The sequence below is a fragment of the Mus caroli genome, unplaced genomic scaffold (assembly GCF_978045245.1).
Source record: "Mus caroli unplaced genomic scaffold, Mus_caroli_1 scaffold_5, whole genome shotgun sequence".
Taxonomy (NCBI): domain Eukaryota; kingdom Metazoa; phylum Chordata; class Mammalia; order Rodentia; family Muridae; genus Mus; species Mus caroli.
Window position 1 is genome coordinate 132,091,282 of NW_028227260.1, and position 18,172 is coordinate 132,109,453.

The window sequence follows — 18,172 nt, forward strand, 5'->3', positions numbered from 1 at the left end:
TCGTGTACTAAGATCCCTAAGCTGCACTCGGAAGGTAGCTTGCCTATTAATAGAGTATCTAATTTAGGGCAGAGTTCAAACTTGGGGGAAATCTAAAGAACTGATTTAAACACACACACACACACACTCATGCATGCAGATACCGTCTATATTTCATTTATCAGCTTCATTTTCTCTTCAAGCACTTTGAGCCAAACTAAACTTTCAACAGTTAAAAAATCTGTTGGCTAGATACATTGTTTCCAAGAATCTTTAGAATTTAGATTATTGTATTTAAAATTTTAAGATCACAGAAATATTACAAACTAGAAAAGACACAATTCCTCCAATCCTGCACAAAGACTCAAATAGCTTGACTTTCCCTTCTGTGAACACTTCATACTATAATAATATGAAAGGAGATATGTGTACATTGCATCTTATCTTTATCCTGATTATTCAAGACAGATGATAGTATATCCATTTCCTAGGTATTAGGAAACTGAAACAACCAGAAGTTAAAGAATTCAAAAAGAACATGACTGGCAGCCGAGCACCGATCAATTTGGCTTCAAACCCTTTTTGCTTTATGCTGAAGTAAATACCCAAATGTTGTGGTTTCAATCTTGTCACTGTAATTCTAATACTGTACCAATAAAGTTTTACAATAATGACAGGTGCTGCTGTAATAAAAACTTATTTTCCTTTTTTTCTTTTGTCCTTTCCTCCTCCTCCTCTTCCTTCTCCTCCTTTTCTTTTGTGGTGGTCACAAGGGTTACGGGTGGGCCTGAGAGGACTGGGAAGTGAATATGACTGGAGTGTACTATGTGAAAGTTCCAAATAATTAATAAAAATAATATCTTAATAAAAAAATAAAAAGCCTTAACATATACCAAACCAATAAACCAGTCTCTCAGGTAGAGCAGTGACCTTGCAGTCACCAAAGAGTCCTTTTAAACCTTTAAATAGAGTGAAGAAAATTTTCCTAGTCTTTCTCATTTTTTCCCATTCCAATGTACTGTAAGGCTCCAGGGAGCCTTAGCTTACCGGGGACCCCCTGAGTGAACCATGTGGAGTTGGGAATTGAGGCAAAAAGAAAGAGGAATTTATTGTTCCAGTGCATTGGGGTCATCCCAGACCCAAAGGAGAGGCTGCGACACCCCCCCCCCAACACACACACACACACTGCCACAGAACTGGGTCTGCGAGGTTTTATATGGTTTTCAGGGGCAGAATAGAACATCAGCAACTAGGCACAATATGATTGGTGGAACAGTGCACCTTTTAAATCGATTGGTCTTTAGAGAATCAGGTGACAAGGACTTCTCTCGTCTGAAGGTTGGCAACAGTCAGTCCTGTGGAATGTGTCCCCACCAGCAGGTCAGTTCCCACCCTGTGGTCTGAGAAATGCTAATTAGCCTCTCCCTTCCAGAGGGCAAGTGTTTCATGACCTTCCCAAAGTTCTTAAGCTGACCTTTTCAGTACTTATGCGCATATACAAGTCTTCCCTGCCAATACTGACCACACCATCTAAGGTACTTGCTAAGGGACTGCTCCTTGTTGCTATTTCCATTATCACCAAAACCAATGATGTCTACAAAGTCAGTTTCCCTATCACTTGCACACTTGTGTTTGGGAATCCCAAAAGAATGTATATTTATCCCTGGAACTTTTCAACTCTCTAGCTTTCTCTTGTCATCTAGTCTGTTAATATATATTTGGATACCAATGACAATATTGATATAATAGTTAATACTATCTTCCTGAATGCTATGACTGAATATTAATGGCATGGCTTGCTCCTCTGTCTTAGCTCATTTGTTAAAAAAAAAAAAAAAAAAAAAAGGTTTCTGTCAAAGTTAAGTTCAAAGCAAAGCAGCAAAGACCTCTCTCCAGGCTGACATCAATTTGCTAAGAAAATATTCTTTAGGTCTAATAATTAGCTATACATTGACTAAAGCAGGTTATCTCTTTACCAACATTTCTTGTCACTTGTTGAAAAGGAACTCATAGTTATTATTTCTTTCTAAAACCATGTCTATGCCAGACCTACAGACCAGCAACACATGTTCAATGACATAGCTGTAAGAGGAAATGTCATGATTTTGTGTGAGAGAGTCTACAGTGGCTTCTAGTTCATAATTATTATGGAGAACTCACACTATCCAAGAGATTGATCTAGAACTTTGCTAAGATGTGATGTTAGGCTCTCTTGCTTGAGATTTCCACAATCCCATTTCTGCCTCTTAAAGTGTGGCTCTTCCTCTATTTGTTGTGCTAGTCCAAAGTTTAGCCAGCATAATTATTCTAAGACTCTTCAGTGCCCTGGGATGTAAATGACCTGAACTTAAGCATCATTTTCATGACATAACACAAAATAACTATTTTAGCTTTTTTTTTTTTTAAATCCTGTCACAGACTTGCCCATACTGCATAATATTTGGGAAACAACTGAAAACATGGGTCACAAGAAAGTATCTAGATCAACTTATTAAGGAGAAAAAGAGACCACATGTTAAAACTCTTAAAAAAAAAAAAACAAAAAAACAACTGAAATCCAGTGCATTAAACAATGGAGTGATTTTCATCTTGTATATTAGATGGGAGTCTAGTGGAAAAACTCCACTTTTCAGTTGCTATGCAAAAATCACTGTGGTTGCTGCCTAAGGAGACACTATAATTAGAGATACAGGATTGACATTAAGACTTTATTTCCACTAAATACCAATAGTGAGCTCATATAGAGTATGGATCCACGTCTGCTCATGTATCAATGCACTTAAAATGCAATGATCAGACTCAACTAACCATGGGAAAGACCCCATCTTAAAACAAAACAAAACAAATAAAAAAACTGTAGGTGGGCTGGACTATGGCCAGGTATTTTGTTGGAACAGCTAACATGGGATTTTCTCTGGGGTTGAGACTATGGAATGTTGGGAGCTATTAAGACAACACAATTGTCCTGATATCTGAATTGGGCCTCCCCCACCCAAAAAGAAAAGGGGGTCAAAAGCGGGCTACCGATGCACCGCTCTGAGAACAACCACAGATTGTTCCAGCCCTAAGTCAGCACCGGATATCCTGACCACAAGATGTACCCTGATACCACCAAGTTCCTGCTTCCCCATGTAGTCGCCAAAAGAAAAATTTCTGCTGCCCCATCCCTCCTGCTGAGAAGTACTTCCTCCTTTGCTTGTGCATTTCCGCTGCCCCATTCCTCCTGCTGAGAATTACTTCCCCTTTTGCTTGTGCATTTAAGCCTTGAGCCTTGCTAAATACAGCGAGACCTTGATGCTAATCAGACTGCTTCTCTCTCTCTCTCTCTCTCTCTCTCTCTCTCTCTCTCTCTCTCTCTGTGTGTGTGTGTGTGTGTGTGTGTGTGTGTGTGTGTTGTTCATTGCACTTGGTTCTCGTCTCTCCCTCCACCCCCTATTTGGTTCTTAGGAGATGGTCCCCTCGAGACCCTCGAATAACTGGACCTGCTGGACGGGTCAATGGAAAAGATCCTTCTAAACAAGATAGCATAGTAGTCTTTATTTCCATTGTTTTTTGTCAGAATTCTAATGACACGAGCAAGGAAATTTTGGAAGTGGTGCTCATCAGCTTTGAAGAAGACAATTTAGCTCATTAACACACAAACATGGGATTTCATTAATCATTTCTAAAAGTAATAATGTTTCCACCAAGCCATGCATATTCTCTTGCCTGATCTCCATTTTTACCACCAGTTAAGTTTAGGAACTTGCTTAAAAGCACATGCACTGATTTCCTTGTGTGTTGTAGATGCTCTGTATATTGAGGTAGTGTTCACATTGGATTAAACGTTCAAGAGTTTTAAGAGCAGCCTGAGATTTTTATTGTTTTATTCAGAAGACCAATATCTATCTAAGAAGAAGTTTACAACTAGCATTTCTTGGTTGAAATAAGAATGAGAACCTCCCACATTCACCATGGAACAGAATCTGAATGCACTGCCCTAAAATAACTGAGTTATTTGACATTTAAATCTACTGACTAATATGATGTTAATTTTGTCATCCTTAGAAGGGGGAGGCAAATCTTTCTTGAATTGTTAATGTATCCTGGAAGATAGAGGAAGTGAGATCCAGGGCATTCGAGTATAAAGATGGCTGATTCTGGATGTAGAATGGAGTCAGCCTCTGGGACAGGGCCCAACGCATGCACAATAGGTTCTCGTGGCTCTGCCTGCTTTGGGTTCAGTAATCCCTCCCCACAGAGACCACCTCCACTCAGTGTATTAACTATTCAACTGGTTTAATGAGTGAGGTGGTGGGTAATGAGGTGTACTTGTTATGAACAAAGCTAGTTAATAATGTCCACAGGAGATAAATAATTAGCAAGCTCATGCCTCAGGCCATGGGGCTTTTTTGTTTCAAAGATGAACTGCTGAAGTATGACCTCCTGCCATGACCTGAAGTACATTCTATACAAGAAAACATGCCTGCACATGTGCATTCATATTCATATTAGAAAAGACTTTAGGGGCAAACTAGAGTATACACACAACAACACTGACAAATGATAATAAATAAAATGAATTAAAATCTATAGAAAAGTCAAATACAGTAAATTATAGTAATGAAGAAAAAAATGTATCTTTCTCTGTTGCTCAATCAAGGTTATCATGATAGTGCTACCAATACTATGTTGCTCACCATTCCTGACTTATCTTCCAGTTTGAATAGTTTAATTAATATGCAAGGACTAAAATACATGACCCAATTTAAATACATTTAATGCTGTATATTCTAAATATAGCAAGTAGTTCCTTTTCAAGAAATTTAATCTAAAATATTTGAGAATTCTCTTTGGTGCAATGTTATTAAACTGTACATAGTAATTAAGATATTAAAAACACATGCTCCCCAAAGCCACCAGACATTGTAATTATATTTCAAGCTATTAAACAGCAAGACAAAAGATTTTTTTAAATGATAAATGTGTTTTGGAATGTTTCAGCTAATTCCCGTTACTTTGTGAAGTAATGTTTTGCTCCACAGAGTCTAGCAGCTGATACCTAATGACTACTTTACACTGTCCTTTTGTGACTGAGAAGCCTCTTCATTGGCTTTTGCAGGTACCCCTGTCTCCTGTCCCACTAACCCAGTCTGGCTCTATAGGGAAATGGAAGTAACTATTTTTCTACAGCACCATTTGTAAGTAAAGACAGATCCAAGACTTTGGAATATAGTAACATTTGAGGAAGGCCTTTTATTTAAATTTGATTTTTTAGAAAGCTTCATAAAATTCATGTTTAAGACTAGATTTTCTAGAAAGCACTGGCTCAGGTCAGTAATTTCCAGCTATTGTTAATTTTTATGAGAAGACTCTGAAAAAGTTACTTGATGTGTTTCTACCATAACTAAGAGCCAACTCAAAGATTTGGAAAAACTGCACTCTGTTCCTCATCCACTTTACAAAGTAACTTATGAAATATTTCACATTCTATTTCGACACCAAGTGTCTTCATGTCTTCATCTGTGTCACCAGACTCTATCAAGCATCTTAAAAATAGTTTGCCACTATTTCCAGGAAGTGATAGAAGTAGGGATAGTTCACTCTCTGTTGTACCTTTGAGTTTTTCCTTTGGTCTATTATTTAGGGATTTTGGATGATAGCTCACAGACTCACCTATCCTACAAAGCACCTTTATTTGTTCATCATATAACGTGGTAAGCAGTTTTCTAATGATTGCCTCAATTGGGACTCTGTAAAACATGATTTCTCTTTCTTTGTTGAAGACTTTATAAAGCCGTAGACTATAGAAATGTCTATATGTGGCCCTTGAAAACTGCTAATCCCCAAAGTAAGGGGCTTCAGATATTTGTACTCCTCCCCACTTTTTATACACAGATCCTAACAGTACCTTGTTCTTCTTCTTCTCTTCATTAGATAGATAGATAAGTAGAAGGAAAGCCGAGAGTAAAGCTGGTAGCCTTGGAGTTTGGGTCTCAGTGAGCATTAGAGTTTCTCCTTCTGGTAAATGCAAATACCAGAGCCCATCTTGTTTCCTCTCAGAGCCAATGCATTTGTTTATCTAATGTACATAAGAGTATGCCTACAGACTGATCTGTGCTGTGCAAATGTATGGCTGAATTATCATTTAGAGTTACACGGTTAACATGATTCAAAGACAGGTCAAATATCTGGCCCTGGGGAATGGATCCATACATAGTAGGAGCGATAAATGCCAAAATGTTTTTTTTTTTAACCACTTAATGTTTTATAGCCTGATGAAAAGAAGGCAGAAGAACAGAAGAACTGGATAGGGGGAAGGGCAAGTTGAAGTTCCATCTGCCTATATGGGAAGGCTGGTGGGAAGGGAACAACCTCTGAAAGGATGACAGGTTACAAAGTGGAAAGGGGTGACCTGGGAACAGGGTGTTTTAAAAAGAGTGCAGAGCAGAGAATAAAGTCACAAGACTTGTTCACAAGAGGGTACTGGGTTAAAGCCTGACCTTGAGTCACAAATCACAGAATCACACGGCTGGAAGGAATCTTAAGAGGCCATCTCGTCTACTCCCCCGCCATTCAGCAGGACATTGTAGCCATCCTAAACAGATGAGACTTTATCCTATTTTGAATGAGAAATTCTTGACACCAAATGGCCAGGTATTGACTGCTCTGGCCTCAACTCTTTACAACAGGCAGGAAAACAATTTCTGGAATTTGATTTGAACCTTTAATGGGCAACACGATAAATTACTAGTGTTTCCTTGAGGACAAAAATTTCTGTGGTAGCTTTAGAACAGCAAAATTAGTTGTAACTTATAAATACACTTAAAACAGAGAAAATGTTACTGACAAAACTAAGTTAGAGAATCAGTTTCCCACAGTGTCATCTGGGTAGGAAGGTATTATGAACATTCTTGGTATTTGTGAAGTCTTCGCTCCACATAGGAGTCTGGAGCAGAAACAAAAGTTGGTTTAAAAAATATGGTCTAGTAAATTCCAGAACTAATACTGAGAACCAAGAGTGGTTCAATTCCTCCCCTAACAAAAACTAATAAATCCTCACATAAATTAGAAACTGAAAAAGAAATAAAAAGGACCTTATTTTCAATCGTGGGAATCTTACACATGAACTGTGTGGCTTATGAGGAAAAGGGAGTATATTACACACCTGTGCCCCTTCCCAGGAAATGGGCCCAGGACTGAGCCTGAACCCATCCCCTCAAGGTTACACTATGGGACTGTTAATGTAGAAATAATGTTACTTTATTCCCTTAGTGAGTATAGTATTTCCGTTCTATCAACAGAACCTTAATCTGAAAGGAGGCAGCTGAAAATGTCTGTGGAAGAAAAGTTGATTTACTCTGGGAGATGCTCATAAATGCTCTAATTCATCAGGACGGACACACAAGTCCAGATAGGAAGACATCTCTGCATTTATAGACAGAAACGATGGAAAGTAACATTACCTGGATTCTCCATGCACATGCAAACATAGGCAAGTTAACTTGATTCTACCTCCTCACTGCCAAAAGTTTAGGCCAATTTAGCCAGGCATTCACTGAATCCAGATGTTTGGCAGTATATAAGAAACAACATCTGGATAATTGATTGAATTTTCAACTATACTCACTGGATGCTTGGCAGCGTGCCTGCACCGCCTCTAATGGCTCCTTGCCTCAGTTTCTCTAGCTATAAAGAGGGAATAAACATTTATCACTTGGTGAGGATGATAAAAATCTTTAAGGGTAATGAATTCTTGAAAAGAATACTTCTATATCTCATACAATTCCAGGTTGGATTCCCTTACCCCTAAACAACTAGTCTTGAGAACATGCAGTGACTGAAATAATGTTAAGTGCTATAGAAAGCTAAATGCATTATCAGTGTTAGCATCTTTATCATCCCAATCAAAACTCTGTTCTTTTGTCATTTTCCCAAATAATCTCACTTTCACACTGAATAATGGCCAAAAGGTGAGTTTTAGCTAAGGATTGAAAAGATGTGTTTTATGCATATAAAGCAACACAGGTGAGAAGAAAAGAAAGTCAGTGTAGATGTTTGGAGCCAGACCAATGTTAACAGGTAAAACTAGTCTATCAATGACAATCAATTGTTCAATAGTATTTGTATAGAAACGGAAAATGTGCACCACTGTTCTGCAAGGAGGGAGAAGAAAGGAATGCTGATGGTGAATTTGTCCTCTCTTTGTTTACCTCGACCTCTCCATGGATTAGCTTGTGTTTTGTGGCTGAGAGTTAGACGAAAGAAAAAAATTTAAGAGAGAACCCGAGCAAAGTAACAAAGGAATCTGCAGTCACATAAAACTCAGTGGCTAACGTACTGATATTCCCTTTCGAAGGTATGTCCCGCCTACAGGGAAAAGCCTAAACAGCAGCTCCGTAACAATCATTTAATAAAGGCCTGGAGTGCAAACACCATTATATTTATGCATATGTATATTTATCAATATTATACTACTACTACAGGAGTACTACTGATGGGAGAAAGCACTGATTTGCCTAAGGCTATATATTAAAAATACATATATAATATACACATAAATATAAATACATATTTATAAATATTGCATGTATGTTTATATATATTCATGTATATTTAATTTATATACATAAGCACATATATATGCACATACATATAATATCTACATATATATTAAAATATAATAATTCAGACCCAATATGGAAGCAAATTCATATTCTTTAACTGTAACTGAAGCCTTTACAAAAAGGCTTGCTGTAAGCATCTTGGTAATTACTAGATTATATTTAAGTCTGTATCTTCTCAACTTTTCCCCTTTTCAAGTGGATTCAGTCCACGGGTCGTTGTCTGAAATTGCTTTATGGCTGCCCCTCTCTACTTCTCTTTACGTAGTCCTCCCTTGCACATGGTTTATAGCAGCTCTTAACATTTGCTCCTCTTAAGGCTCTTCCCCCTAGCCTAGCTTACTCTGTGTTTCTGCCAGGTCACCCTAAACTATTGTGAGCAGCATCTCTCTACGCGCTTTATCGCGTATCACACTTTATCTTTCTTGAGATGTTTATGCTTGGGTTCTCGTCCAGGGAGGCTGTTAAAACAGAGTATTACATTTCTTTTCAATCTCAGAAGTCTCTGGGACCCAGGAGAACACATATATACCAGGTATGCCTTAAAGTCTGTTGACATCTATACTCAGGAGTAGAGGCACAGTGATTGGCCCCGAAATTTTGGTCTCACCAAATGCAGGATTCTAACTGAGTAGACTCACCCAGACACAATTAGTTGGGGTCATTATAAATAGTCTGAAGACCAATTCTGCCTTCACTCCTAGGGGAAGTGGCCACATTGCCTTTGCCTTGGTATCCTTTGAGACACATTTGGAAAAAAAAATCACACTGCTGTGGCCATGTGCTCAGCAGCAGTAGCAAGCATTTATTAAGTGCTCACTGAGCTCAGAGCACTTTAGGAGACACTGGAGGAGTTCCTCCAAGTGTGCTTTCAGTATGCCCATGATGCAATCCAAGTGAAATATGCTATCATTAGAAAGCCCTTGCAAACAATTTTCTCAGAATGACAAAAATTCACCAATGTTCACACAGAAAATAAAATTAGGCCTGTGTCTTCACGCAGAACCTTCTGCCCGCGGATAAACATTTTAGTCCCATTCAATTCCTCCCAAGCTACAAATAGTAGCCCAGTACCTGGGCTCTCCCAGTCATGGAACATGGCATGGCCCAGAAACACTGTCACTGTGGCATATGGTGGCCTTTCTGGTGGCTTTTTAAAAAAAAATGTGGCCACAAAGCAATCACAAGCAGATGGTACCATACTTCTATTTGTGTCTTGTAAAACTCCTTATAAGAGGGGGAAAGTATGTGTATAGGTCAAGGAAATGAGAGGGGTGAGTCAGAATTTGGCAAAGGGGCTGTGAAGCAGGGTCTCCAAGATCTTGCTGGTGGTAGTGAAAACTGACACACTCTCACTGGAAATATTCACACCCCTTAATGCAACAGCACAGGCTTGTAAGAAAATCATCTCTGATCAAGAGATGGTGCTATAGAGAAAGAGGCAGCTCAGTGATGGAATGAAACTGGAATCACTTAGGATGTCTATTAATCATGATGAACAGACAACAGAATGTTACTCGGCCACAGCAAATGATTAGTAGGAGCACGAGAATGTGTTGTCAGTATAGTATGACTTAAAAAAAAATTATGAAGCCAGGCATTGTGGTGATACCAGTATGATTTCTCTCTTACTGCAATATCACAATGATTAAAAATGGAGTGAAAGATGTCAATTTTAGCAGGTAAAATCATTGAGGAACATGAATAATTGCTGCTTCCCCACCTGCCTAAATATTAGTTTCAGCAATGAAAATCATCTGCCTCATGTTGATTTCTTTTGCAGTTCCACTTCTGTTGGCTATGACACATACCTGGTTAATGTGCTTCAGTTTGTCAATGATCTGGCTAACCACCGGCTCAGGGCCCTTCATTTTCAGCTCATGGAGGTTAAACTGATTCTTCATCCCGTTCCTTGCCGCCTTCTGGCTGTATCTATAGAGAGGAAGGGAAAGAAAAAGTTTGACAATGAGAGTCCCAATCAATGAGACTGACTCCATTGGGTGCCAACAGTGCAACTGACTATAAATTTTCTCCTGCCTTTTAGAACATGAGACGACTGACTAGAAAGCACTGTGCCCAGGGACGTTCAAGGTCATGGTCAGTGAAAAACACCATTAAGGACTAGCTCTGCCTGTGCTTCCCACTCATTTGAAGGAGAAAGACCCTCCCATGCTCTTTACCTCTGCCTTCCCCTCATACCCCTCGTCTCATAATTTCCTGTGACCCCCACAGGAACTGTTTTTCTGTTCAGGGAGCTTTTCCAACCAGATGCAGCATACATTATGCCTGCTAGCTTGCCTCCATGGAAGAGAAAGTCATGGCTCGGGAGAGGCTTGTTGACATTGTCCTGCGTGGGGAATCACAGGCTTGGCTTTAGAGCTGGAGGATGTATTAAGGTCTCTACGGATGTCCTCATCAGGAGGAGCAGGGGGACGATTTGTAATCCAAAGCCATTCATTCTACCTTTATCCCCAGTGTCAGGCTTTTCTGGCTTCAACCAGGACAGTGATTCCCACTTGATTGGACATTTTTCTGTACCCACAGTTCAGGATCTTAATTTTAACCCGAACTAGAATCCTGTCATACATCCTGATTTGCATCATTTTCTGTCCTAATACCTATACTGTGGATATACTCCATTTCAGAATATACTGAGCTGCTTTGTTCTTATTATGCTGCATGACTGTATCATAATTTATTTGTCCATCTCCTACTGATAAACTAAATTATTTGTAAAAACTTTGATAATATAAACAATGCTGCAAAGAATAGCCTTGTGTGCTGATTTAAAGTCGTTATACTTTTTGTACAGCACTTACAGTTCTGAGTTTACTCCTGCTGAGAAAAAGAGAGAGATAGAGAGAGACAGAGAGAGGGAGGGAGGGAGGGAGGGAGGGAGGGAGGGAGGGAGGGAGAGAGAGAGAGAGAGAGAGAGAGAGAGAGAGAGAGAGAGAGAGAGAGAGAGAGAGAGAATCCATCATATACATATGGTCAGCTCCTAGAAGCTTTGTAGTTTCCTGGCACTGAATGAAAAGGCAACCACTGAATTGTCAGATCACTGAGCCAAGTGCCTTCATGGAATCTTTATCAAACAGTGCACTCAGTATTAGCCACCCCTTTTGTGTCCATAGAGTGCTGTGCAAATGTGCTTCTTCCCTGATGATACCAATTCCGACTTCTTTCTTTCCTCCTGCTATTGCCTAAGGAAGAGCCCCTATGCACGGATGAAGATGTAGGACTAATTCAGAAAAGAACCTCAGGAACATGTTTTTAAAGATCCCTCCATGGACTTGTCCATACCAAAGCTCGCCAAGCACATTTTTGTGAAGCATTTTCCTGAAGCTCAGTATCCTCACTAGAATTGGAGAAAGACATGGAAGCTTAGCAATTTGGTCCTAGACTCCCATTCTAAAGCTATTATGAATATTAAATCTAATGAACCTCATAGCTGATCCCTTGGTGACTCTCTTGTAGGGTTCTCTGCCTCTCCTCTAGTTCTCCTTTCTTTTCTCATCTCTCATTTTCTAGTCGTGAATTAGAACTAAACATGGCCAGCTGAACACTGCTCCACAATCCCATGGTGACTCAATTAAAAAAAAAAAAGGCAGCACACCTAAAAGCTCCCTCTTCTCTTTTATTTTGTTCTGACAGTTGAAACAGCATTCACTGTTGCACTGTATCACGTGCTATTTAAATCCTCCAAGAGCTCGAGTAAATGAAGCATGGTTTCTGGTTACAGAAGTGTTGGGAAGGGCTGGCTTGTGGTTTAGACATAAAGCTCTCCTTTATCTCATTTCTGTACAAAGCACTAGGCAAGTGTACTCATCCAACTGTTGCTCATGGTTGCTAAAATTCAGGGGCACGATTTAAATACTCTGTTTTTATACTCTTCTGTAGGTACTCGGTACACCCTTCTGCCTCACATCTTTTCCTGTATCTTATCTCTCCATCCTTTCTTTCTACCTTAGCTTGGGAAAAAAGAAAAAAAACCCACTGAACCAGATTTTAAAAGTAATGACTGTCATAATGGAATATGAAGCATACATTAAAAGAGCATAGTAGATCTGTATGCACTGATAGAGAAGAAAGGCCAAGATACATTAAAACAACAAAGACCCCACAAGTTGAGAATGTCCAGTGTGGGTCTATTTGTGATAAAAATGGGTTTGTACAGACATTGTAATAGGTCTTTCCCACTTGTCTACAGCTTCCCCTTCTATAGAATCACTGGCTGGCAAACAGCAATAGCAATAGACTGACAAGATTAAGTGAAAAATTACAGAAATCATTAATTCATAAGTTTTAAATTGAATGTTGTTTTAAGTATGATAAAACCTATACCATCCACTCATTCATGCCTAGGATATAAATTATTTCTGTGTTCAACAAGTCTAAGTTGTATATGCTACCCCACTCGCTATTAGTCACCTAGAGGCTACTACCTAAGTTATCAGATTGGATGGATAACTACCTAAGTTATCAGATTGGATTGGATGGAGTGATGGAGAGAGATCATAAAACTTTTACTGTAATACACAGCTAGAATTGTTTTATGATATGATTATTAATATCTGTTCATGTCTAATTTCTAAACTAAACTTGGTAATAGTTGTCTGTTGGTTTTCTTTTCAGTGCTGGGCCTCAGGCATATCAGGCAAGGGTTCTCCCACTGACCAACATTTCCTTTCTTTCCCTCATCCTGTCAAAGATCAAACTCAGGACCTTCAGCCTGCTAAGCATGAGGTCAGACCTATATTGCCAATCTTCTCCTCCTACCCGTGTTTCCAAACTGTGTTTGATTGAATCCTTGGACATAGAGAGGTACTATCATTCTTTTAAGGAACCAACCAGGGGTCCCGGGATCCATCTTTTACAAAAGGAGAACACCTGTGCGCTCATATGTTATAAAACTGCTCAAATATGTACAGAAAACAAGAAACTAGTGGTAGCTGTTACTTTCAATAAGTGCTGGTCGAGACTTGCTTATGTATTTTATAACTTTATTTATCTTCTGTATTTTATACCATGGATATTTGTTTCTCTGTGTGGTGCTGACAACTGAACCTAGGGCCTTGCTCATACTAGATAAGTTCTTTGCTATTGTGTTACATCCTCAGTTCCTTCTGTGAGCTTTCTAAACCTATGTAACTATTAGATTTTTTAAAAAAATAAATGAAATTGTACATCACAGTTAACTTCAGTTTTTTCAGCGTTTGTAACCATGATTGACAAAAATTTGAATGTATTTATCATGTACACTGTGATGCTCAGATATGTGTATATCTAGTGAACGATTTCTAAAGCCAGTTTAATCTATCCATTACTTCACTTCATCATTCCTTTTGTTTAATAACTTAAAAAAAAATCGACTGTGTTTACTTTAAGCACATGTGCCTCTCTGCGATAGCAAAGGGACACAGATGGTGTGTTCTCAGGGTATTTCATGGGACATGTGTACTCTGAGTGTCAAAGCCCAAAGGGAATCAGCTAGGGATGTCTCTGGAGTTTGCAGTTAATGAATTCATTCAGCATTTCACTTCCATGGGTCTCCGCAGTGCTGCTGATGCCTGCAGTTCATGATAGTCTTTGAATGAGGTTGAGCCATCATAGCCCCAATTCATCTGACCCACTCAATTCTTAGGGGATGCCAGAGACAGGAACACTCATTAGCCTCGGGGGATTTTAATGGTGGGTTATCTGGTTAGCAATACTTTTCTGTGGCTTGATTAATTGTCCTCCTCCTTTCACAACTGCCTCTTCCCAGAAGTTTTAACATGCTTCTGGCAATAAAAGAACAGAAATGCCCACCTCCACCGAAACGGGATGCTTTCTTGGCTGTATATATTTAGCATGATGTTAGAGGTGTTACCTTTAAGCACTTCGTGCAGTATCTCTCCCCCCCCCCCCCCCCCCGTCCTGTTTGGATCTATTCAGCACAAAAATGACTGCCGTGATACTAAGAAAACCCTATTTGTGCAGTGAAAAGGAGAATGTTTCTCCCTTTCAGGCAGATTGGTTAAGGCCTGGAGGGGAAAGGGGGGGAGGAAACCTGTGTAAAAGCCTTAAAGAGAAAAGGAACCTAATTAAAACAGGACATCTGGGCATGCTTGTCCTGGGACAGTTGAAGCAAAGAGAGCACTTGTAAAAGAGGAATAGAGTCAAACAAGCGTAAAATGGGCGAGCTTTTCTTCCTAAATCTGCACTGGCTGAGGCAATCAGCAGATGCAAATGGAGAACGCTGGAGATGGAAGCGCCTTCACAGACCAGCGGGTCCAACCCCCTCGCCATGTACGTGAAGAAACAGACTCAGCAAGGGACTTTTCAAACCGCGAATACTACAAGTTTCATACTCAGAATAAAATTCTTTTCTTTAAAGGTCCCTCAAACGTATCCTGTGCATTCCTAACCCTGCTGGTTCTGATTCAGGGCAAGGGGCTTGCTAGAGACTTCACTTTCCTTCTTGCCCTAGGCATTAGACTGGTGGTAAGGGTTTGTGAGCAAATCTCAGAAGGACTGACTCCTGGCTAAAAGGATTTGATTTCATAAAAGTTTACATTCAATTGCTGCCTGATTGTGGCTGGGAGAAAAAAGAAAAAGGAAAAAAAAAAAAAAAGAGAAAGAGAAAGAAAAAGAAAAAGAAAAAGCAAGCAAGCAAGAAAAAAAAAAGCTATAGATCATGCATGCTCAGAGCGCCATCTTATGGAGAAACTGTGGCATGACAATAAATGGTCTGTCATCCTTGAAAAATATTCTGGCTACAAGCACTAGGGGAAAATGGTAAAATTTAAAGAGAACAAATAGCTTTAAAAAAACCCTAGAACACAGAGTAGCAAAAAGCAACTTATTAAGAGGCTTTAAGAAAAAACTGTTTTCTGTTGGAGATGCAGCCTTAATTGCATAAATACACAAAATAAAAGATGAAGTTAGCTGAGATTTTAAATGTGTTTAATAAAGAAAGTGACAATTTTTCCTAGTGATTTGTGGACATTTCTTTATTTATGTTCAGGTAATAGTTTTTACCCCTGGTTACCCTGGGACTTGCAATGCATACATTAAGCTGGCCCTATACTGATTGCAAGCATTAAACCTAGATTTTTGTGGATATAGTCAAAGGGAAATATTTCATCTGTTTCATTTTTTTCTAACTGCAACACAACAGTTATAAACAACTTCAGGGCAAATTTTCAATGCTAACAGCACATTTATCCATGATATTCCAAGAAATACCTGTGTTTTCACACAATTGCCTTTCAGAAATTACCGAGATTTTAGTAGCAAGAAAGAAAATGCTACGGAAGGAATCAGAAGAATGCAAAGCCATTTACATCTCATTTTAGAAGACATTAGCATGGTAGGAGAGTAAGTGAGTGTCAATTCATTTCTATCCTTGTTTTAAACCTCACTTGAGAAAGGGCTAAAAGATTACTCTTGGAATATCAATGACTTAAATCCAGAGATGCAGTGAATATTTTCTAGCCGGTGAAGAAATTGATATTATCCATTAGAGTCTGGGGCTGGGAGAAGCAGTTGGCTCAGCAGAGAGGGGATGATAAAGACAATGCCTGGGACAGCACCACCTGTACCTCAGTCTAGCCATCAAAGGATCCAGGACACTGACAAGGAAACTTACCTCCCAAGTGCTAGGATTACAGGCAAGCACTATACCGGGTGAACTACATCCCTCCCCTTATATAACACATTTACAAAAGGGCCAAGTCATGTGGTAGAAAGAGAATTGGGCTTATATTCAAAGATATAGATTCAAATATTGGTTTGAGCTAGGCTTGGGGATATAGGCCTGAAATCTTTGGTACTCTAAAGGCTGAGGCAGGAAGACTGTAGGTTCAAAGCCTATCTGGAATTCCAGGTGAATTAAAGACCAGCCTGGGCAATTTGGGGACACCAGGTCTCAAAAATGATAAAAAAAAGGGGGGGTTGGTAAGGCACTTGCCTAGCATGTATGGTTCAGTCCCCAAGTAAAAATAAAACTGGCTACCCTTCAAACAGGTAAGGAATAATGTCACTAGCATGTTGTGGGGGGACTAGTTGATATGACAAATGCTATTGAGTTGAGATTATATAGGCTATGTGCTTCCAACTGTGCCTAGAACACAGAACGTTTTAGAGGAGAGCTCTTTTGAAAGTATGAAAGACAGTACTGGACAGATAGTAGACCTTCAGCAAACATTTGCAAAGAACTTCCTGAGAGCACCCAAATGAACCTTGAGAACAATAGTTAGGAGAAATGTCAACTTCCCCACGCCCACCCTGAGAGAAATCCAACACTTCAGTTGTCTTCAGCCTGGTTCTATAGGGCCAGAACATAGGATCAAGGTAAAAGAACTTAGAGTTTTCTTTGTTTGCCTTTGCACTTGAACTCTGATAGCTAAGCGACAGGCATTGAATACCCAAACCTACCTGTGGAGGACTCTACAGCAGAGAGACCTTCACAGAGCTTCCAAGGGACACTGTCTATCAAGGAAGAACCTGTTGGCCAGGAATGTCAAGTGCTTCATACTTCGTCATGTTGTTCTGAATGTCCAAATGAATTGCCAGAGGTCTAGAGCAAAGGGCAGACTGACTCCATAGCAATGGGAACTGCCGAGATCCTTTACAAGATAAACATTCCTGTTATCATTGGGAAGCCTCCGTTCCTTAGCTACAGTTACGGGCAGGTCTCAAACCCTTTTACCTGCAGGGTTATTGCCCCTCCACCTCCACTCTTCCACCTCTGCTCCAGGTCTTGGGCCAGAGGAAACAGAGCTGCTAACGGTGTTAGCTTAGCTGACTCACCTGGCAAGCCCCAGGCTTTGGAATTCTGCCTTGTTCCTCAAAGCCATTCTTCCATGCTCTTGGAGTGAGCCCTGGGTGTTTAGGCACGACTTCCTCTTGCCTAGCACCGCTTTCCCTGGGCTCTCTGACCTGAACTCTGTCCCATTTCCCTCACTTGTATCCATCCACCTATGCCTCTACTTCGTTTCCTGGCAGACATTAGGGCCTCAGTAAAGAGGTCTGTGGGGCTGATTCAAGGTGGAGGGCCTCTCCCCCAACAAAGCTCAGTTTATAGTTCTAATCATCCAGGCTTGCTGGATCTGCAGTCTTTGACTGGGGGCCTGCCTTACACTGACTGGCCTTCTGGTCTCCCTGCCAGTCTCGTCCACCTATCAAGTCACCCTACTTTAGGGATCCATCTACAGGATATCTTATTAAACACCAGACAATATCCCTCCACTTATTACAGGTGAAGGATCTTTTGTCCAAAATGCTCAGGAGTAGAAGTGTGTGGATTTCCCCGCACCCCCTCCCCCAATTTTGGGATATTGTCTGGTGTTTAATAAGATATCCTGTAGATGAGATGCACATAAAATTTCTCCTTGTTTCCTATATTCTTTTTTTTTTAAGATTTATTTATTATTATATGTAAGTACACTGTAGCTGTCTTCAGACACTCCAGAAAAGGGAGTCAGATCTTGTTACAGATGGTTGTGAGCCACCATGTGGTTGCTGGGATTTGAACTCCAGACCTTTGGAAAAGCAGTCGGGTGCTCTTACCCACTGAGCCATCTCACCAGCCCCCGTTTCCTATATTC

The 18,172-nt window shown here is 39.9% G+C and overlaps 1 protein-coding gene across 1 annotated transcript in view; it reads right to left on the bottom strand.

Annotated features, from left to right (window-relative positions):
* The window catches only part of Gpc3 (glypican 3), a 338,287-nt gene that overhangs the window by 76,386 nt on the left and 243,729 nt on the right, over positions 1–18,172 (bottom strand). Inside the window, exon 6 of the mRNA XM_021153008.2 lies at positions 10,394–10,514. Within this exon, the coding sequence (XP_021008667.1) occupies positions 10,394–10,514 (121 nt within the window). The remainder of the gene's footprint in view (positions 1–10,393; positions 10,515–18,172) is intronic.